Here is a 23,057-nt window from a genome sequence, read left to right on the forward strand (position 1 = left end):
GTAAAAGGTACCCGACAAGATGACAGGAAGGGGGTTTGCCACATCTGAAGGGTAAAGAAGTGAGATAGAAGGGTGGGTTAAAGATGGCAAATTTGATGTGTCAGGTTCACTCCTGCTACAGTATGACTTTTTCTTCTTAACTAAGGACAATAAAGAGTGAGTGGAAATATTTGGTCTCTAGTCAAGTGAAGTTTAGCAAGGAACCCTGCCACTGGGTGAGAGGATAAAGCTACAATAGTTCAAATGCCACCGTGTTTTGTAGAGAGAGCTAGAATCACCATCACGGTCTAAGAAACACTCACTTAAGTGCCAGTGTACCCTGGAATGTGTGTATAATAGCTGTGGCTATTAGAAAAGGCTGGACTGAAATTTAGAGATCCAAGTTCTAATCCCAGGGCTCTGCTATTACGCTATGCAATATAACTGTATTATATAAACTTTTGCTGGAATTTATCTAATGTTAGGAAAAGACTATCTCTAACTTCTCTTCCACTTTTCAAACTGTAACACTGTTTTAAAGACATATAATTATGAATTCAGAAAATCTAATCTAAAATGTTAGGTACTGAAATAAAGGCGCCTCCAGGTGTAAGGTACAGACATTTATAATCAATGACACCCACACTGAATGTCCTGAAGACAGCACTATGTTAGAAGTTCCACTATAAGACAGGGCTTAAAAATGTGGAAAATAAATTAGGTAAAATGCATCAATATTATGACAAAATCAAGTTTCAGAAAGGAAAAATCAGTAATTACCACCATTGTTATTTAATCTATCACTTAAAAAATACACTGACATTTACACTAAGTAATTCTCAAAAGACATGCTACTAATCTGAGGTTCTAGATAATGAATTTCTGTCTTGAACTCCTAAATACAATTAAGAATGACAATTTATATTTTTAAACAATGTAAAGCTCCCATTAAAAATGTAGGCTTGCTCAGAAACCCTCAACGTAAGCCCTTCAAGATGGGACTGCTTAGGACGGAAAATTAATTTTATATGTTTTTCTTCAAACACGTTTCTTTAAAACAGAAAGTGTAGAAAGCCATTAATTTTAAGTTAAAAAAAAAAGCACTGTCAGGCAGAGAATGCCTATGGGAAAGTCAGCTCTAAATTCTGAATGACAAAATTAACACTCACATTTTGGTTATCTGACACGGAAGGCATCAGAGCACACTGAAAGATGACATGTTGGAAGTTCTGGGCTCTGGTTGTTAATTCTGCCATTAAGTAATCAGGTCATCTCTTAATATCCTGACTTTCTCATTTGTAAATAAAGAGAAACTGTAATGATCTGTAAGGTTCCATTATATCTCTAAGTATTTCAAGATTCTTATGGTCAAGTTTTTAGCTGCTTGAAAATAGGAATAGAAAACTGATTTTGCCCCCTCTTCCCAAAAGAACATTCTTTGTCAAGAAAAGCTTGAGTCTTATTTTCATATTTTCTTCCAACTGAAAAAATAATAAATAAAAGGAGACATATTTAGTGTTTGTGCATCTTCTAATCAGACACTATTAATCATTTCTTTTAAAATTAAATTACCTACCTCACTGGGTGTTGTGAGGATTAATTCATTAGTGTTTGTAAAGCACTTTGAGATCCTCAGGTCAAAGGCGCTATAGAAGTGCAAAGTAGTAGTATTATTACTAGATTCTTGCTTATTTAAGGAATTTCACAATCCTTTAAAAGCTAACTCTGTGTTATGATTTAGACATCTATTTGTAAAATCCTGCATTTACCCACATTACTTTTAAACTCTTTTAAAATAAACTGTAGACAGACAGGTGCAGGATGTTTGGAAACATAATTCTAAAGGTGTAACTTTGCCCTACAAATGGAGGGAGAGAGTAAGGGAAAAATCTAGTGTGAACATTTTGTTTTGCATAAAATTTCAGTGAGAAATCTTGTCAGTCAGAATTAGAAGTGGGCCTAAGCTGTACCCAAAACAAAACCAAACTCACTTTAAACACAGATTCTGCAATGAGAAATTCCTTTCTTCAAAGAGAAAGGGAAACAATTTTCAAATCAACTCTACTGTAAGAGGGTTACTGAGCTTATAAATTACATTGCATGCATAAACACGCAACACAAAACCTTTATACTTAAATCACAGTAACAGTATTAGTATGAACTGATGTCAAAATAATTGAGCAGCTCTTTTTCTTTAAACTAGCCTCCCACCCTCAATTACACAAAGAAAACTATGCATTGCGAAGACGTCAAAGCAATTTTGCTTTATGGAATTTTAAGAGGAAAAAGAGGAGGGCTAAGGCTTCAAAATCAGTTAAAATCTTTTATTCCACACTTCCCACCCCTTTCTCTAGCCAAATATCTTTACAATTAAATCAAAACAGCACACACACAGATATAAAACTAAAGAGAACCAAAGCTATCTACACATTGGATATTCTGCTTGATAAACACATTTTCTTAAAATTTTTTTTTTACCAACATCCTCTGATGAGATTCTCCAGCATAAGCTTCAGTCCCAAGAGCAAACTGAAATTTAGGTATTAAACTTTAAACACTTACCTCCTGCTCCTGTTGAAAGATGACAACTCTACCACCTTTATCTCCGGTTGCTAGTAATTCCCCAGAATGATTAAATTCTACTGTAGAAATTATATCTGCTGTATAATTGAAACAAAAATGAAAAAAATACATTAGTTCTTCTTTCCCAACTTACTACAGTTTCTTAGTGAGAACATAGCATGTTTCTCCTAATATATTTCAAGTCTATATATCAACCTGATATCAGAAATAAAGTAATTCTAAAGTTCTCTTATGAATATTTTGGTTCACACCAAAAAAAGGAAAGAAAAAAAAAAAAAAAAAGAAAACTCCCCAGAATAAACCAGTATGACACTATTTTAACAAACAGGAACACAACAAATAATAAATACTACTGCTTTATTAATATTTCACTAAATTCATGAATGTAAAGAAATCAAGTTGTGAATCATTCTATGACAGCACCATTAAACATTAACAATTACTGTGCTAATTTTCTTTCTTATATACTTATGATAAACTTCTTTAGCCAAACCCAAAGATGGTCTATAAAATTAAGACAGATATAACTAAAATGGGAAATTTTTTTAAATGTAAAAATAATTTCAGCTGGAATTTTAACAGTCATAGATAAATAAATTCAAACTATGGCCACTTAAACAAATGTTTGCAAACAGAACACACTTATACCAGAAATGCTTTGTGCTGTGCACCTTCAATATGCTCAGCTCTTCTTGTGGTTCCCAAACACAGCAGGGGCTACTAGAATCAGTCATGTTACACCCAAAGTGGGTGGTAACTTCACAGTCAAGTTCAAATTAAATATCAGGGTTTTTTTCCTTGCTCTTTGACACCAGAGCCATTTTCCTAAGGAGAAAAATCTAAGTTACAGAATTGGGCATTAAGAGAAAGCAATTACACCATACAATTCACTATTTCACCAATTCACCATCACTACAAGTTCTTGACTATAAAGCATTATGCCAAATTAGGAAAAACTCCATTATATGTGTTTTAAATAAATAAGCAAACTTGTACCACAAAAGTTGAGTCATTTTCTTGTCTACATCAGCTTACTGTAAGAATTTAAGAATGTGACTTTATATAAGAAAGAACACTATATACCTTAAATTAAAAACCTTACTGACCAATCTATTATATATCAATAACCTGTCCACCACTACACTTTATCTTCATTTTAGTAATTTTTCCAAGTCGAGCTTGATTTGGGGGAAGCTTTCCTTGCTTCTGCCATTGTCTAGATCCAAGGCACTTAATCTTTTTGGAACTCTCTGAGAACCCACTGAAAGTTACACATGTTCTCCCCAAGGAATAGTACGTATTTGAGAGCACACAAAAATTTGCATATAATTTCATAGGGTTTGGACAGCACTCCACCTCCAGGTTAAAAACTTTAGCCTGGACAGCGCACCATGGTTGGTGTATCAGGAGAAAAGGATAAATCTAGTGTTTGCCCTGCATGCGTATGTAACACCATGGTGTAAAACTGAATATACTGTACTTCTTTGTAATGTTGAACATCAATAAGTACTTAAAAGCCATTCTATTAGGTGCTCTGTACTGTATTTACTTCTGTAGTGAATATAATAAAGAATTCGAAACATACATAGTCCCCGCACTTAAAGCACATTACAGTTGCAGACAGGAAATAAGCAGGAGCTAAGAGCTAACAGCAAACAGAGTTACCTCTTATTTGAAGGTTAGGTTCTAAAATCAGGGAATAAGGTAAAAACCATACATATTAAAAATTATTTTCAAATTCAAATCCCTCAGACAGACACCACTTGGAGATGCAAACTCTTATTCTTTTAAGTCCAATTCAGCCAATTTTTTCTACAGCATTGACAGTTTGAGTTTTTTTGGCTAATCCGTCAAACAAACTAGTTAATCTGAATATAAAGTCATGCTGTACCAGAAATATCTAACCTCTGAGTTCCAGAATATGCTCTTGGCTTGGGGAAATACTCACACCTGACACCAACTCCAGATTCATTCTCCTGTTCACCCAATGGAATAGCAGGAAAAGCTGGCTCAGTATTTAAATGATTTCATCTTTCCCCAGGTCCAAATTGTTGCATTCACCTAAATTAAAGAAATTACAACCCCTTATCAGGTAGATGGGCTGTCAGCTAACATTTGCCAGGGGACATGTCAGTGATCACAGTATGAGGAGCCTGGGAGGCCTCTCTGCTGAGCAGCAGTGAAAGGCAGGGAGGAGAGCTGTGCTGCAGGGTGTGCCCCATTTCCAACAGGCGAGAAACCTCCATCTCCCTTAGGTGAATTGGACAGGGGAAGATCTAGAAGTAACTAAGTCAGAAAGGAGAGCATTATAAGAGGACTGCGGAGATCTGGAATGGGGCTGGTGGTGGGTGGGATCCCACATCTATATTATTCTCAGAAGACAGAACAAGAATCAAGTATTAAAGCAGCAGGCACAATACCCCAAAGTGCCGAAGATATTACTGACTCACAGAGCCAGTTACAGAGAGGTCACTGAACACGTGGTGGGGAGGGGAAGAAAGGAGAAATTCTGTGTGTGAGTGCACATGCATGGGAGGGGGAGATCAGAGAAGAGAAAAAGACCAACAATGTATTACAAAATACAACAGGAATAATAAGACATCTGCTCTTACAATATGACACTTCCTAAGCCAGGAATGGTTATTTTACGACAACTGAATTCCACAGTAAAGGGATGTGATATGGGCTTAGCATCGAACCAGCTCTGTAGCTTTGCAGCAAAGGCACAAAACTTTAAGAGGTACATCTGAGATGGGCTGAGGAACTCTAGAAACAACTGACCTACCAAGAGAGGGGCTGAACGTCAGGAAACAACAAGAACCAAAGATTTACACCATAAGAGACAACTGACTTTAAATCCTTGAGAGAGAGAAATACTGAGTAAAAGGCATACAATGTCCTCATTTTATAGATAGTCTTAAGACCCTAGTGTTTGTGACTATTTATCTTGACAAAAGCCAACAAACAGATAATTTTAGGAATAGTTAACCAAGCCACTGCTGTTCATTTAAATAGTATAGATGAATTTCATTTGGGGGAGTAGTGGGTAGACAGACTCGTGGCCTCCTGCTGTGATTTTGTACTGTATATATTTAATATAGCCATATTCAGATAGGTAAATTATTTTCCTAGTTTGTATGATAAAATTAAATAGGCACCTGCCATGATGTTCCTTCCCCTCCTCTCCCAAAAACGGGGAGAAAAGAAACACCGCAGTTTCTTGATGCATGGCCATCTGTCCGTGTGTGAGAGCCACCATATATATAAGCACCTATTAAATCTCCACGTGTATGAATGATGCTTTTAAAGTTAGATCCTGAGTTGTAAAATGCCTAGATTTCACAAGGTCTCACTGGGAATATGACCTATAAAAAGGATGAATAAAAGGGAGAATAAAACAAAATTCTGCTTATAGCTCAAGAAAAACATCCAGGAATCCATTAGAGAGTATGCTATGAAACTGAGCTTTGAGCTGTACGTGCCTCTGCATACTGGTGTGCCAAGAAGCAGATATGGGTTTGCCCGGATACTGCAAGTACCCAAATCTGTAACCTCCAGTTGTGAGCACGCTCTTTAACTCAGTGTGCCATGCAAAACATCACTGTTTTCAAGTGTGTCATCCTGCGCAAAAGGCGAGGAAGTATGAATCTAAAAACAGTCTCCCATGTCACGCTGTACCCAAGAGGTTGGTCAAATAATGCCATCTATGTTTTTGAAAAATAACAACTCTATTCCTAGGAAATATTCTTCTAATGTTCAGACTTCTGAAACATTTAAAAAATTACAGAGAAGATGACTGCAGAAAGTCTACAACAGCACTGTTCAACAGAACTCTGTTACAGTGGAAGTGTCCTATATCTGCACTGCCCAAGTACAGTAACCACTAGCCACATGTGGCTCCTCAATTTTCAACTTAAGCCATATGTGGCTAGTGGCTACCTTACACTTTCTCTCTCTCACACAGCTGACCCACAGAAGAGGAGGCTGAAGATATAAATGTGTTTCATGAAAATTTAGATTCCTGGATGCTATTAACGAATAAAGCTTCAAAAACTTGAGAACACTTCATTCTTGAGATTAAAGTAACCATCACGTGCTTTTAAAAAGGCAACAATATTAACCTCACTGTTCGCGCCATATTGCTGAACTCAAGGCGTGGTCCAGTGTAACACATCAACTAGGTCTGTTCCCATAAACCAACTACAAAAATCAAAGAAGGAAAAACTTTCTCTTCTAAAGAGAAAAAGAAGAATCTTTCCTATGACCAATAAAAATGTTATTTCACAATGAAAACAATGCGTTTGTCAATCATATAAAAGAACATTTTAATATAGTTTAATAAGGAAGGACTCCCTTTCAGAACACCAGTCAACTGCCCTACCGTGCACTAAAGTTAACAGTCATTTTAGGCACACACTGACTTTCAAATTGTGCAACATAAAGGCAAGATTTAAAAGGTGAAAATTTTTGATGAAAAAATTTAACACTATTTTTGAACTTTGTTATGAAATTATATATACTATTAATAAAAACCAAGGGATTTATGATATTATGGAACTCTATAATTTCTTACAACCTCTTCTTTCTAAACCATCAGCACCCAGGTTTCATCCTAAGAAGGTGAAATCATTGCTTTCTTTTGAGGGTGGAGTGGTACTCGGTAGCGGCAGTGGGAATGACAACAGCAGTATTACTGTACTGGTCTGATTTCACTTCGTCAGGCACGCTACACCGGTCCCTTGTTACCTACTGTCTCTATTTCACGTGCCCTATAATAAGCAGAACAGGACACAATCAGACAGCCAAAGGTTCAAAAATGTAACACACTCAGCATAAAAATCAGCTGAGGGAAAATTAATAGTATATATAAATGGTAGCAGTTAACAGTAATTACTATGTATTAAGTGACCAAATTATTACTAGCTCTGACATCCTCTAAATCAACTCTCGCACTGTAAGACGCTTTACGGGGTTAATCACTGATTTTATAATTCCATTTGAGGACTATGGTTCAAATAAACAAATTGGGAGAAACCAATTAAAGTTAGTACCAACGTGGTTATAGGTGAATTATCTATGTACAGGCAGACCTCATTTTACTGCACTTCCCTTTACTGTGATTTGCAGATACTGAACTTTTTACAAATTGGAGGTCTGTGACAGACCTGTGTGACCAACTCTATCAGCACTGTTTTTCCAAGAGCATTTGCTCACTTCGTGTCTCTGTCACATTTTGGTAATTCTCTTGATATATCAAACTTTTACACCATCATTATTACTCTATTTTTCATGGTGATCTGTGGTTGGCCATCTTTTATATTACCATTTGCTGAAGACTCAGGTGGTGGTCAGTATTTTTTTTTAGCAATAAAATATATTTTCAATTAAAATACGTACTTTTTGTAGACATGATGCTATTGCACACTTAACTATAGCATACTGTAAACAACTTTTATATGAGCTGGGAAACCAAAAAAATCATGCACTTCTGTTTACTGCAGTCATCTAGGGCCAAACCCTCAGCATCTGAGATGTGCCTGTAATGAAATAAGCTAAATGTATTGCAAACATTCAATAATGAGAAAATATAAAGTAATCTCTGGCACACAGTTGTTTTTGTAAATAATGTTTTATTGGAACCCAGTCGTGCCATTTGTTTATATGTCTCTGGCTGCTATTACTTGACAACAGCAGGGTTGAATAGCTGGGACAGACTGAAAACATTTACTATCTGGCCCTTTACAGGAAATGCTTGTCACCCCCTGCTTGACATAAATGCTTGACATTAAAAGAACAAATATGATTTATGTGGATACAAAGACATAACAAAGTAATGTCAAAGCACACACTGTACACGGATACGTGCAACTAAAATGTGCCAAGCACTGTACTGAGCATTTACATATATTTTTTCTCATTTAATCTTTATACTACCACAATAATATTAGGTATCATTTACAATTAATAGGAGAGTGTAGAGAAGCACTGAGAGATTAAGTAACTTGTCTATCACACCTCTGTCAAGTGTCAGAGCCAGGAATCAAATTCAGCAGGTGTGAACAACCATATGGACACGGTGGCAGCACAGAATCCTACAAATCACTGCGTGATGAATAAAGGAGTATGTGTAAGTGTTCAGTTTACTGCTTCTTTTTCATTGCCAAAATGACTGTGTTCAAAAAAACATTTAAAGTCAAACTACACTGACTTTATATTATTTACTAATAACCACATTATAATTACTTGTCTGTCCCTACAATAAAACTAAGTATTTTTTTCAGCACTTGCTATTCTAGGTTACCCACAATGTAAATTCTACCCTCCAAAGAGGCTTATAAACAGAATGTAATCACAACAGATAAACAGTTAACCAAGAAAAGATTTAGTAAATGTTTAAGAGAACCAAAGAAGGAATATCATAAGGCAAAATAAACTATTATAAAATGAATTCCAAGACATAAAGACTGAATAAATATATAAAGATGTTCCCTTCCTTTTAAAAATAAAGGGGGAAGGATCAACCGAAAGGAAGTGCTTACGTATTTTTAACCATCTAGATTATAGATTCCCAAAAGTTTCACTTGAAACAATTAACACAGCATCTACTGAATGCTGACAAAACCGATCCTATTATTTTTCTCAATATGATCAGGCTTTAAAGCTAAATAACAAAGAAGAAAATTTAAAAGGTTGAAATTCATAAAATACTATAAACATTGCTGCAACAAAAAAACAACTCTAAAAACTCAAGCATATCTGCCTTATGCAACACAAGACAGCATAAATCTCAAGGCAAGAGGTTCACAAAAGTTCACACAAAAAATCATGAGGTTCACAAAAATCCTATGAATAACGATTGTCCCTTAAAATTCTGCATTGTGAATATTATCTCAAAAGAGATTGCCCTGGGGGGGAAAAAGCAAGTGTCTGCAAAGACTTGTTCCAAGAGCAGCTGCCAGCGTGGTATACTAGATGTGAAATGAAACTTTCATGCCCAGAAGACTATGAACTTATTAGCAAGTTGGCTATACTGAATTGTACATTTTACAAGTAATATTTAATTTCCCGCAAAACTCTACCAGGTAATCAGCCTCCTTTTCTTTTTAGTACTTCCTTTTTTAAATGACTGAAGTGAAAGACAAAGTCAAAATTAAAAAATCTAACTGGTCTTCTGCTTCTGGCCATGGCGGAATAAGACAATCTGGCTTCATCCTCTAGCTGTGAACGACTAGAAAATGGAACAAAATACATGAAACAATTGTTTTCAGACTACAGACAGCATGGAATTTAGAACTGCAAGCCCTGTATTTGCCCCAGCTTACTGCCTGGACAGCGTGGTGAGTCAGGAGGAATCCAAACACACACCAGCAAACTCACTGGACTGTGGAGTCAGTAACTGGGGGTTAGGGAAAGCTGAAGCAGCTAGACTTTGTGAGCAGAACACAGAGAAAGCACAAGGGATTTACAGAGAGATCACTTGGAATCTTTGGTTTAATACTGATCTGAGGATGTGTGGTGTGACACTCCACAAGGCCTAGGAGAGAACCACCAGAAAGCTTACAAGAGCTCAGAATAAATAGGGCTCCCACTCAGCCAGAGCAGAGCAACCTAATTAATAAGGCATCAGAGTCTTCAGAAGAGTATCACCTGAGGGATGAGACTAACTCAGCACAAGACTGAATCTGTCCTGACGATGCCTACTAGCAAATGTTCAAAAATTGATCTCAAGTAACTTAACTATATGCTAGAACAAAATCCAGCATTCAACAATGTAAATTCAATGTCTAGCACGTAAAACCACCAGGAATGTAAAGCAGCGGGAAATATGACCCATAACCAAAAGAAAAACAAACCAATGGAAACAGAACCGGAAGTGACAAGAAAGAAGCAATTAAGGTTCCAGCAGACAAGGACCTTAAAATAAGGACCTTAAATAGCTGTTGTAAATATGCCCCATATGCTCAAGAACAAAGAATAATAGAATAAACATTGTGAGAAACAAAAGGCAAAAGACAAAGAAGGAACATCTGAAGATGAAACGTATACTGTCTGAAATGAAAGACATACTGGATGGGGTCAACAGGTTGGATGCCACAGTATAAAAGATAAAAAAAAACTGAAGGCCTATTAATAGAATCAAAACAAAATGAAGCAAAGAGGGGGGAAAAAAGAATAAAGACTTGACTTGTAGAATAGTATCAAGTGTTCTAACAAATCATCACTGCAGTCCAGGAAAATCAGGTGGGGAATATGTGACAAAATGACCAGTATGTAAATGCTCAAGCATGATGACACCAATTATTTTACAGTCAAACCAAGGGATCAGTTATAAACACAAATTTATTAAAGTACATAGTAGTGGCAACTCAATAGCGATCAATAGTCTTGCATTAGTGATGTGATTGCAAAATCATGAAGAATTCTTTGCAAAATTCCAACTTTTCAAAGCATAATCTTTCCCTGATTTACTAAGTAAACTTTAGTATGCCCATTAAACACATGGAAAAAACACTTAATAAAAGAGAGTTGGGTTTTAGGGTTTGAAAATAAAGTTTTTTCCAACACTAGAACACTTGGCAGAATATTCTAAATCATGTAGAGCACGGAACAACTTTTTCTCGTTCAAGATTGTCTTGCAAACTGCCAAATAGCTACCACACTTGGCCGGTGCATAGTAAATGCCCATAATGCCTCCTATCATTGGTAAAATTAGGTAAAAAAAAAAGAACTCAATAGGACAAGAGTTTATGATATGCACACATTTGATAAAAGATATGAAGATGTAATGGTCATCAATCTTTACGGCCAAAGATTTTTACTTTTACACTTTATATATTTCAGGGTTATTAGGAACAGAAGAGTTGACAATAGTAACAGAAGCCAGACATATCCCTTTCCATGCATGACAGACTAAAAAAAGAGGGGGGACAAGGAAGGAAGAAGGGCTAGACACTTGAAAACGTAACTGATACACAGAGAGCTTTATACCAATATAAAAATACATATTTCATCCCAAAAGCTATACAATTAAAAAAACCCAACCACCTCACACACTTAGCCACAGGGAGTTCCTTAAAGTTTTCTAATTTTAAAGGCCACATTCTCTAACCACAATAAAATCAGGGAAAGATTAATAACCACTGGTTCTATCAACCACTTGGTAACCTTAAAATCCTAAGGGCAAAGATAAAAATCAGTAGTGCAATGAAGATATTTTAAAAGACTTTCAGGAAACTAAGTATATAAATATTTTGCTTAAAAAAATTACAATGATCGCTATAAAACTAACCAACTTACAAAAACTGAAAGAATAAAAAACTTGAAATTCCACAAGACATAACCATGGATAATAACAATCTTCTAGCAAATTCATGCAAATTGCAAAATAGGTATCAGACATATTTGTATATACTATGATTTCTGTAAGACCAGTTTCAGTAATGGAATTATAATTAAAATTAACTTTACTCTTTTTCTAATCACACAAATATAACTACTTTGTAAAAGAAGATAATCATCACTCTTAACCCCCACTTCTGAGAGAATTTTAATATAGTACATGCTTCCAAAGGCTGTCCGTATGTACTTCACAAGCTCAGTACAAGAAAAAAAAACAACTACTTATATTGAGAAAGAATGTTATCAACATTATACTACTGAGTTTTAAAAAAAAAAGCTACAAATCATGGTTGATTCTACTTGTGTAACATAAATAAAACAGTATTATGGAATTGGTGACCAGAGCTTATTTAGACAGGGAGACCAGGTAACAGATACATGACAGAATTAGCATAAAAGTAAGATAGAAACTGACAACAGATGAAACTCTACAAGGTTAAAACACAACAAAAGTAATGTGATAGCACTATCCACCATTCAAATGACTAAACTTTTATTTAAAAATCGATGACGGCTGATGCTGGTATTGAACAACTGTAATTCTCACATTTAACTAGTAGGAATAATGTAACCCAATTTGGGGGAATGGCACACCCACTTGGGGGGAAAATGTTTGGCAGTTTCTCATAAAGCTAAAAGCAAACACCATGTAATCCAACAATCGCATTACTAGGTTTATCCAAACCAAATGAAAACATGTTCACACAAAAATCTGAATGCAAATGTTCATAGTTTTACTTGTAATCACTAAAAACTGGACACAACCCAAATGATCCGACTGGTGAATGAATAAACAAAATATCCACACAATGAACTACCACTCAGCAATAAAGAGGAACAAACTGATACAAGTGGTAACATGGATAAAATTCAAAATGCATTATGCTAAGCGAAAGAAGCCAGATTCAAAAGGCTGCATGTTATATGATCCCACTTATCTGACGTTCTGGAAAGGGCACTACTGGAGGGACAGAGATGAGATCAGTGGTTGCTAGGGGATGGGGGTGTGGCAGAGTTCACTACAAGGGGACATGGAACTTCTTGGAGTAATGGGGCTGCTTTTTATCTTGACTATGGTAGTGACTGTATTTTTTCTTTTTAAATCAAAGCTTGAAGAACTACACATAAAAAGGATAAATTTCACTATATGTAAACTATACATACAATAAGAAAACAAGAACAAAATCCAGATACCAGAATCTCATCCCAGACACTGCAAAATCTGTCTCTTACGTTTTACTTACTGGTTACAAAATGCTTTCCTGCTCTAAAACCTTCAGAGTCCTCTAAGGATTACCACAAGATCTTTTGAAGTACTGCCTGGCATTCAGTCTCCTCCATAATATGAGCACTTCCCTTAAGTGCACCATCCTACCTTCTAGTACCAGAGCAGTCACCGAATTCTCTAGTGAAGCTGATGGTTTCACACCTCCCACATACATACTCATGCCCACGCTCACTACTGCTTTAGCTTAGGTATACTGTCTACCTTGCCTGAAGCACTTTCTTTCCTCTCCCCATTCCTTGAGCCCTTCTGTATGTGCCCCACTGGCAGAAAAAAGAAAAAAATTAATTCATATGAGATCTCCAGAGAGGTAGAAATACAACAGAAAACGCCTACAGATGTAATCAAAGAAACGATACTTTTTTTTACACAATAACTAAATAGAAGTGGACTAGGAAAAATACTTTATTTCTAAAAATAATTCATACAATATCGGAAAACAATTCACTAGTAAAAACATAAAGAAATATCCAGTCAAATCAAATTAAATAAAATTTTCAGTAAGACACCATTTTCCATCTCCTAGAGAGAAAATACAAATTGTTCAAAAGGCTGGTATTTGCCTACATTGTAGATAAAGTATATATTATTACTGTGGAAAACTATTTCATAATTTATCTCAGAAGCCGCAAAGCATTCATTCCCTTAGAGCAGTCAGTTCCAGAAGTCATCCTACAGAAATAATCCAAAAAAAGTTTTTAATGTATAAAGATACTCACTATTGTCTTCAAATCAAAGTGTTAGTGAATATAAGAGAAACATCAAATGTTCTTATTCTGCCAATAACCTCCCACATTTTCCTTTAATTTTTCCTTAAACCTTCCTCCATTTTCCACCTTTCCCTGCAAGTCCTGGCTCTCCCTTAACCATTAAGCAAGACTAACAAGATGCCTGGGAAAAGTCTCAGCTCTGCTGGTAAGTAATAATTTTACCATGAATAAGTCAGTTAAACTTTATGAACTTCAAGTTTCTCATCTGCAAAGAAACATGGATGATCTCCTCAGAGGATTTACCTTTCACAGAGCATATATACAACATACACTCAGACACATCTAAGGAAAAAAAAGGAATAATGGCTGGAGAAAAAGGAAACTTCTAACGTGGAAATTAAAGACCTAAAAGGAAAACACATCTGCAAAAGCTGCATAACTCTATCCACTGACCACGGACCTGCTAGAGATCTCACTCTGACAAAAACGGATCCCAGATTTCTTTCCTTTTGAACGTGGAATTTATCAACAGTAGTGATTTAATGAATGTTACTTCCAGTTAGTTACAAGTTCCTCAGCGGTGAAGTCGGAATGGAACCATGATCATGAAGCAGGATGCTTTCTGCTCTGCTCAATTCGGACCCCTGCTGCAGCAGGAGGGCACAGCCCGGAGACTCCCGGGTCACCGTCCTGACTCTCACACCTTCATGAGGTGGGCTTGTCCTCACCTTCATACATCAAGTCTGAAACTACTTAACTGCAAGTGATAATACACAAACACGTAACAGAAAAGTTCTCCCATTTTTCAAATATCACAGAACAAAAGCTACATGGCAGAAGAGTTAACTGAGCTGGATCCTTTTGTCTTCTATACGTTTATTTTAGCCTAATTTTATATTTACAGAAGAGCTGTACAGAGAGTTCCGATCCACTCTCACCTAGTTTCTCCTAGTGTTTACACCTAACATTACTATGGTACGTTAGTCACAACCAATGAATTAACACTCGAACAACAGTATTAACTGAACTCCACACTTGTTCAGATTTCACCAGTTTTTCCCTAGCCTTCTTTTTCATGGCCAGGATACCACACTACATTTAGCCATCATTTCTCTTTAGCTTCCTCTGGTCTGTGACAGTTTCTCAGACTTTCTCGTGGTTTTGATGACCTTAACAGTTTTGAGGAGTACTGATCAGGTACTCTGCAGCATGCCCCTCAATCTGGGATAGTAATGCGCTTTCCTCCTGGCCGGACTGCAATTATGAGTGACTGGCAAGAAGGTCATAAAGATGAAGTGTCATTCTTACCACATCACATCAAGGGGTCATCCTACCACTATGACTTATTGATGATAACTGAGAATACTTGGCCACGTTTGCCAGGTTTCTCCACCACAGTCACTCAGTCCCCAACAAGGTACTCGGTAAGGAAAAACGTGTGTGTGTGTGTGTGTGTGTGTGTGTGTGTGTGTGTGTGCGCGCGTGTGTGTTAACCACCACACCTTTGAAGAAGACTATCTATGTAAATTACTTGGAACTCTTCCAAATGGGAAATTTGTCTCATCCTTCACTTATTTATCCAATCAATCATTTATCAGTAGGAATTCACAGATACTAATTTCGTATTTTGGGTTATAATCTAATACTATGTAATTTACTGTGTTGCTCAACTGCTCCAGATTTGGCCACTGAGAACTCTTTCAAGCTGGCTCCTGAATCCCTCTGACATACTCCCATCCTTCTGTTTTTCTGAGAATTTCTGGAATTTTTCTTAAAATGTGTAATTTTCATATATTCTTAACATTACCACAAATTATAGATGACTTCTCTTTCATTCTATAGTAACACAGTTACATGCTAGGTTTTAAGAACTGAACTCTCAGTAAGTTCTAAAGAGAAGTGTGAATATCTGAGAACAAGAGGAGTGACTAGAGCAAAGCTCAGCAACATAACTGGCTCTCATCCTTGGCACATCTGACCACGACTAAGATTTCTATCCCGGAACAGACTCTCATTTGGTCGGCCGAGGTTCTAAAAGTTAGGAAGCTGTATGTGTCATCCTGCTTAGAAGTTTCAGCACATGTCTACAACTTGGATTTCCTAATACTAATCTTCCAGTACTCACTGCTCTTCTTTTTTCAAATGCCGGGCAGGCAGGGGTGAGCAGGCAAACTACTCTGTTACAGTCAAAACACTCTGTCAAAATAGTCTGGTGCGTAACAGCACAGAAATTAATTCTCATTTTGATCTGGCCTGTTTCAACACTAAGAGCTCTCATTTAGCAGCATGTTATTTTGTTTGGACACACGACCCATTTGCACGAACCTCCCTCCTCTATTCATTTAATATGCTTATGTAGCAAACACTGGACTTCAGGATTGACCCCAATACTTATCAGAATATGATTCACCCAAATTTCTCCTCAAAGGTAAGTACTTACTCCCCAGTACTTTACTGGGCAATGCAGCTATGAAATGCGAGCTTCCTGATAAAGGATAGGCACGCTTTATCACTGTTTCCTTACAGGCCACTATTGATGCTCCTTTATCACTGCTGACCTCTAGAGGGAGCTCAAAGTTCTTGTTACTTTTTCCCAAAGGTCAGGACACTCCTCCCACAAATTTGGTGTGTTCAAAACTTAAAAACATTTCATTCCGGCACCCTGAAGAGCAAGTCAAGTGTGTGTCATCCCTTAGGAACTTCCTGCCCCCAAGAACTGAGTAATACTTGACCTGCTCACCTGCTCCTAGGGTGAGGAGGCCCCGACCTTTCCTCTCTCCCTTCTGGACTCCTCCTCTCCTACTTGGCACTGACTAGGGCAAACTACTGTGGGCTGTAAGGCTGCAGGGAGGGCGGCTGTGAGCGCTCCTGCCGATGCATTACATCAGCGGAGCAGGCCAGTGCATCTCCACCTCCTTCCCGGGAGGGAAGACCTTACTTGTGCACACATTAGTAACAAGGGGAGGGGAGGCCGCTCATGTCTGCGCAGGAACGCCAGTCAGCTGAGCCCCTCTCAGGCACCCACCACCGAGGACTGGGGATCATTACCTCAGCACACCTGTACCACAGTCTTGGGGCCACATCTGCAGGGAGCTTGTGTAGGAAACGACCGGAAGTCAGCCTGGTCATTTCCCCACTGTCAAATCACCACTTCTGTCTGTATGACCCAAGGAAGTAATTCGGCCCCTTAAAAACTCAGTTTCCTCATCTTTAAATACCTATGTCAGAGCTGCTTTCAGGGCTAAATAAATAATAAATGCAGAGAAATGAGCCTTGAATGAGGCCCACGGCAGGCACACTGGTAAACAAGGTGTGGGCTGAGGTCTGGGCTTTGTTGCATGAAGCAGAAACAAGCATTTACCCTCATCTACTTCTAGACCATTCAGGTCAGTCAATCTAGCGTAGGGAAAAAAGTTCTCCAACTGGTCAGGTTTAGCTCCTAGGAGCCCGAGGCGAAAGCCCAAACTAGGCACCAAGTGTCACGGCTGCCCCGTGAGCTGCTGCCCGGCAGATGCGCTCAAGAGGCCTCAGACGGAAGCACAACTGGTTGAGGAGAGGATCCTGTGCTCTTGTGTCCTGGTCAAAACATCACCTTGTTTACACCATGACTCCCAAGAAGAAATTAAGTTGCTTACGGCCTTTATAATAACCTTTCTCAACCTCTGACTCAGTGAGCAGGATCACGTTATGAGATAAGCTCAACAAAGACCACTGGCTGCTGATGCTCATACAGAACCTACATTGCAATGTTGCCATGAGAGTTGCCATGAGGGTCCAGAGGGTAATTTCCAGAGATGTGTTCTGGAACCAGTCTCCCTTCTTTTTAACTTGTTCCTGGATAATCTGATATCATGTTTGGATAAAATGTAATGGAACCATACCCTCCTGCAATAAAGAACAAAAAGATAAACGGTTGCTAATCCATTTAGTCTACAGGTGTGATCTTAACAAACCAGCCTTGGTATATTAATGTTATATATACTGTTAGAAAGAGCTATAAATTGACCATTCTAAACCTAGCTACCATCTTCATAGATGTTCACAAACTTTTAACTGACTCATAATTAAGTCCACAAAGCAACTCACCTTATGAAGTTGCCTTATCAAAATGCAATGCAAAGAGTTTCTTGTGGAGATTATACACACAAGCAGGACTGCACAAAGCTCCTGCATCTCTGCATGCCTTACTATTTTTATAACCAGAACGGGTAACTAGTTATTAATACCTGCCTAAAATCTTTACAAACTAGGATTATGATGGTCATGCTGTAAAAATCAGAAAGCACTTTGTTGAGCACGTCTTAGTAGACTCACATCCAACGCAAATTTTTCTGGTAGAATTCCTCCAGCTCACCTACAAACCGAGTAAAATGGGGCAGAATATTTAGAGAAAAAGGTTAGAGAACCTTAATATATGATACAAAAAAGTGCTATAGACTTTATTCCAATGGCAAAAGGGAGCCCCTTGGGGAGTTTTAAATACAAGTAATCCAACTAGCTGTGCACCTTAGACTACTTAGGCTGTAGTGGACTGGGAACTGGGAGAAGGGTAAGTAGAGGAAACCAATCTAGTTACTCCAGAAATCCTGGCAAGCAATGACAGTGATCTGAGTGAATCAGCATTATTACAGTAATAATAGTATTATAAGTACCCAACATTTATTATTTTTTAAACATTTTTTGAGTTATAGTCATTTTATAATGTTGTGTCTACCCAACATTTAAAATTCACTTACAGTACGTTAGGTATTTAACCTTCACAACAAACCTGTGAAGCTGGTTGTCTTAATACACCCATTTAACAGACGAAGAAACTAAAGCATAGAGGCAAAAGAGGGGACAAAAGTGTATAGACTTTAAAATTCATTTATAAAGTAAATAAAGCAAGGCCTGACAACTGATAATTTATGTCCAGGTTCTCATGCTGGCTAACTATCACCATCAGTAGACAGTTACCTCACACTAAATATTATTTAACAGTATCTAAAAGGCAGGTCTAACTTCAGGTTAAAGAAAAAAGTTAGGCTCCATTGGAAAAATTAAGATTATGTCAAGAATAATTTCACCAAAACTCTTCACCAAAAGGAACACATATTATTACAAAAACAGGAAATTTAGTTCTGAAAATTTTTTGCTCATCTTCCCCTTTTTTATTCTTTCCTTCTTGGTTCTGGTAGGTTAGTTTGGCTCAAGGTGGTAATTTCCGGACCTTGTTTTCAATTGAATTTACAATGCAATTCATTGTCTCTGCTAAACTTTTTAAACAATTGTAGTCATGTTTTTCAAGTAATTTGAAATTATTTTCACATGATTCTATTTCAAAGATGCCGTTTCTTTCATGAATCTCACTGAAAGAGAACTGAAAGTCCTTTTATTTGAACTAAAGGTTTATTCCTCTAATTCTGATAACTGATCTTATTTTTCATAAATCATGTATATTTTTGTTTTACTCATTCTTTCAACAAATTCTGAAGAGTCATTCCTTCGACAAATATTTTTCTGAGCATCTAACACACATTAGACACTCCAGGCCGTGCCAGCATTTCTAGGTGCCAGGGATATAGGACTTCATAAGACAGATTAAAAAAAATCCCTGCCCTCATGTATCATACATTCTAGTGATGGGGGCATATTATAAGCAAGTAAATGATAAGTATAAAACACAATGAGTAGTGCTAAGTACTATAAAAATATAGTAGGGTAGTCAGAGAAAGCCTCTCTGAGATGACTTAGGCAGAAATCCAAATGAATAAGGAATTAGTTATCCAAACTTATAAAGGAAAGCATTCCAAGTAGAGGGCCTAAGTAGAAATGAGTCGGTTCATTTTATTTCATTGATAAGACTAATGCAAAATAAGGTGGTAGAAGAGATAGAGCATTTAACAGGCCAAACCATATTCATCCTTGTAAGCCACGGTAGGACTGTGAATTTGTTGTAAGAGTCGTAAGTCCCTGGAAAGTTTCTAACTTACGTTTCAAAGTGCTTATCTATTGTGTTAATACAGTAAAAAAAAAAAAAAAAAAAAAAGAAGAGGAATGGTTCATAAATTACTGCATTAGCCGAAGCACAATGATGGTCTGAAGTCGGTGGCAGCCATAGAGAAATGAATGAATTCATAATACATTCTGAGGATAGCCTTGCCAGAACTTGCTGATGGACAGAGGTGTCAAATGATGAGTCCACAGTTTCAGAACCAAGTCCAATGGAGGAAAGTCAGTGCTATTTATGAGGGAGAGACACACCAGGGAAGAGCAGGTTTGGGGTAAGAAAGGAGCCAAACATTCCATTTTCACATCTTTGGCGTTGACTTAGACCTGATAAGCAAGTAGAAATGTCATCCAGGCAGCCAGACAGATGTGCCAGTTTAGGGAAGAGGAGATACCAATTAGGGTATCATCAGCTAACAGAGGCATTTAAAGACTAAATCTGATTTCCTAGTGAGCAAGTACAGATAAGAAAACAAGAGGCCTGGTCTGAGGACTGAGCCTTCAGGCTCTCTCACAAGGAGGACAAAAGAGGAGGAACCAGTCGGGAAGGGAGGCTGCACAGGAACTACTTACTGGGGAGGTAGGAAGAACTTATCTGGAAGTCAGGCAAAGCTGGTCTTTCTAAAAGGAGGCAGTAATAAACTGTGTCAAAAAGTGCACAGAGATCAAGAGAAGGTTGAGAATTAAACTTGGATTTGCTGATACAGATATTTTTGAGTGATTTTGACAAAAGTGGTTTCAGTGGGTTAGCATCCTTAAAATTTGTTTTCTGTGGCTTTATTTTACAGCTGCCAGAAGGAGAAACAGCTCTGGCGCTACGCTGTCTAGGATTGAAATCACTGCTTTAACAGTCTGAAATGTGACCCATGAAGGGCATCCTCTTTATGCCTGCCACTGATGAAGATGTCCCCTTACTTTTATATGACTTGGGTTATTCTGGGAAACAAAGAGTTAACCAGACAGGACTCTGGGGCTGACTCATCATGTTCCAGAGCTGCTGACTTCTCAGCTGGCTGGGTGCACTGAGAGTAGTATTTTTTTCAAGAAAAGCACTTGAGTGATATACTTTGAGTCACTTCAAGCTTGAAAAATGCTATTTTGTTGCCCTATGTGAAGGACAGTTTCACCAATTTAAAATTCTTAGGTTTTCTTCAGAGTTTTCTATATGCCACTCTGCTGTCTTTTAGCACAGCATGGTCCAACAAAACTTTTTGTGATCACAGAAATGGTCTATTCTGCACTGTTCAACGTGGTAGCCACTAGCCACATGTAGCTATTCATTGAGCACTTGAACTGTGAGCAGTGATACTGAGAAAATGAATTTATTTCAATTAAATTTAATAGCTATACATGGCATGTGGCTACCACTAGCTGGACAGCACAGTTCTAGCACACAGAGGACAAATGCAACGACAGCCTGATAGATCTTCCTTTGCAGGTAATCTGTTTCTTGTCTCAATACTTGTATTATTTATTTCTACATCCTAGAATTTAAAAATTCACTAGGTTCCTACTTAAAAATAGATAGGAAGGAAGACAGGAAGACAGACAAGAAAGGAAGGAAGGAAGGAAGGAAGGAAGGAAGGAAGGAAGGAAGGAATCATTAGGCTATTTCTAGGTGTGGACCCCATTTTGCTTGGCAGACACTTTAGTTACCTGATAAGAAAATAACATTAACCAGCCCTACCACAAGGAAGTTGTAGAGAACTTTAAATAGGTTTCAACTTGCCAAACATTTGGCACACAGTAAGTGCTCAATAAATGTCAGATATATTCCCTGGGCACTTTTGGTCTGTTCTCTCATTCTGAACTTGTATTCTACACTGAACCTATTATTTGTGTTTCTTAAATTTTTATCTGTAATTGTCACCTTGTTTTTTTCCTCTGAACTGTGGGAATATTTCTAGAGCCCTGCTGCTATCTGCCTCGAAAGAGCCAACAGTTAAGAATCACATTATTTCACTTACGACTCCTTCTCCTATTTCTGATACTTTTTCTTGAAATGCTCATTAGTCTCCTTGAGAATACTAATTAGTTGTTCTTTAAATTTCAACATTTTCCTCTTACTTTTCGCAGTAAGTCTCTCACTTTTCAGACTACGAAGTCTGTCTGTCTTTTTGTGTATTCAACTTCAAAAAGTCTGTGTTTATGCAATATTGGGAACTGTGCTGGGTTCAACTAAAAAATATTTAGAACTAAGATCAATTCTTTGCGGACAGGGAGATGTATACGTTGTTACTTCCTGTATTCATTCTCAACTGCTGCCTAACAAATTACCCCAAATTCAGCCACTGAAACAACAAACAAGTACCACCTCATAGTTTCTGTGATCAGGAATCTGCATGTGGCTTAGCTGGGCGCATCTCGCTCAGGATCACTCAAAAGGCAGGAGTCAGTGTGTCAGCCAGGGCCTCTGTCATTACAAAACTTGACAGAGAGAAAGAGGATCTGCTTGCAAACCATGCCACCCACATGGCTGCTGGCAGGTGTCAGGTCTTCACTGGCTTGTTGGCCAGAAACACCAGCTCCTTGTCCACATGAGCTACACAGGGAACCTCACAAAAGAGTTGGTTTCCCTCAGAGCAAATGAGAGGGCAGCTCAACACGGAAGCCAAAGCCCTTCTGCAGCCAACCTTGAAAGTGACATCCCACCACTCATGCCATACTTGAAGAAGCAAGTCACCAGGTCCACACTCAAAGGGAGGGAATAACATAAAAGACAGAGTACCAGGAGGCAGGGGTCACTGGGGGCCATCTCAGAGGCTGCCTGCCACACTTTATCCTTCGCCAGCTTATCCATTCAGCAGTAGGTGGTCAGGTAGCAGAGCTGCAAGTCGAAGAAGGCAGCTTCAGAGCAGGGAGTTTCAACACTGTGCTTCACGGCTGGCTTCTCTCCTGCCAACGATGGGTAGCCAGACCCTCTCCACTGGTCATAATCCTTGTGGTAAGAACCACTCTGAGGCATTCAGTTTTTAATCCCTGCTTTAAAGTACAAAATATCTCACCAACCAACTGCCTGTGGACCCCCTTCAATTCTAGCTCTGCCTGCTCAAAGTAGGTTCCTTTACTCACACCCCAGGGGGGATTCTCAACTACATAAATGAACCAAGTCA

At 37.9% G+C, this 23,057-nt stretch overlaps 1 protein-coding gene across 5 annotated transcripts in view; it reads right to left on the bottom strand.

The window, feature by feature from the left end:
* Nucleotides 1–23,057, bottom strand: part of PPP2R2A (protein phosphatase 2 regulatory subunit Balpha) — a 75,719-nt gene that overhangs the window by 26,268 nt on the left and 26,394 nt on the right. For 3 of the 5 annotated variants that reach the window (XM_032471062.1, XM_032471061.1, XM_032471063.1), the window contains exon 3: nt 2,542–2,639. In XM_032471062.1, coding sequence (XP_032326953.1) covers nt 2,542–2,639 — 98 coding nt within the window. Of the gene's footprint in view, nt 1–1,555; nt 1,576–2,541; nt 2,640–17,696; nt 17,842–23,057 lie in introns of those variants that run through there. The other 2 variants (XM_014567072.2, XM_032471064.1) reach the window with 2 other exon arrangements.

This window comes from Camelus ferus, chromosome 31 (assembly GCF_009834535.1).
Source record: "Camelus ferus isolate YT-003-E chromosome 31, BCGSAC_Cfer_1.0, whole genome shotgun sequence".
NCBI lineage: Eukaryota > Metazoa > Chordata > Mammalia > Artiodactyla > Camelidae > Camelus > Camelus ferus.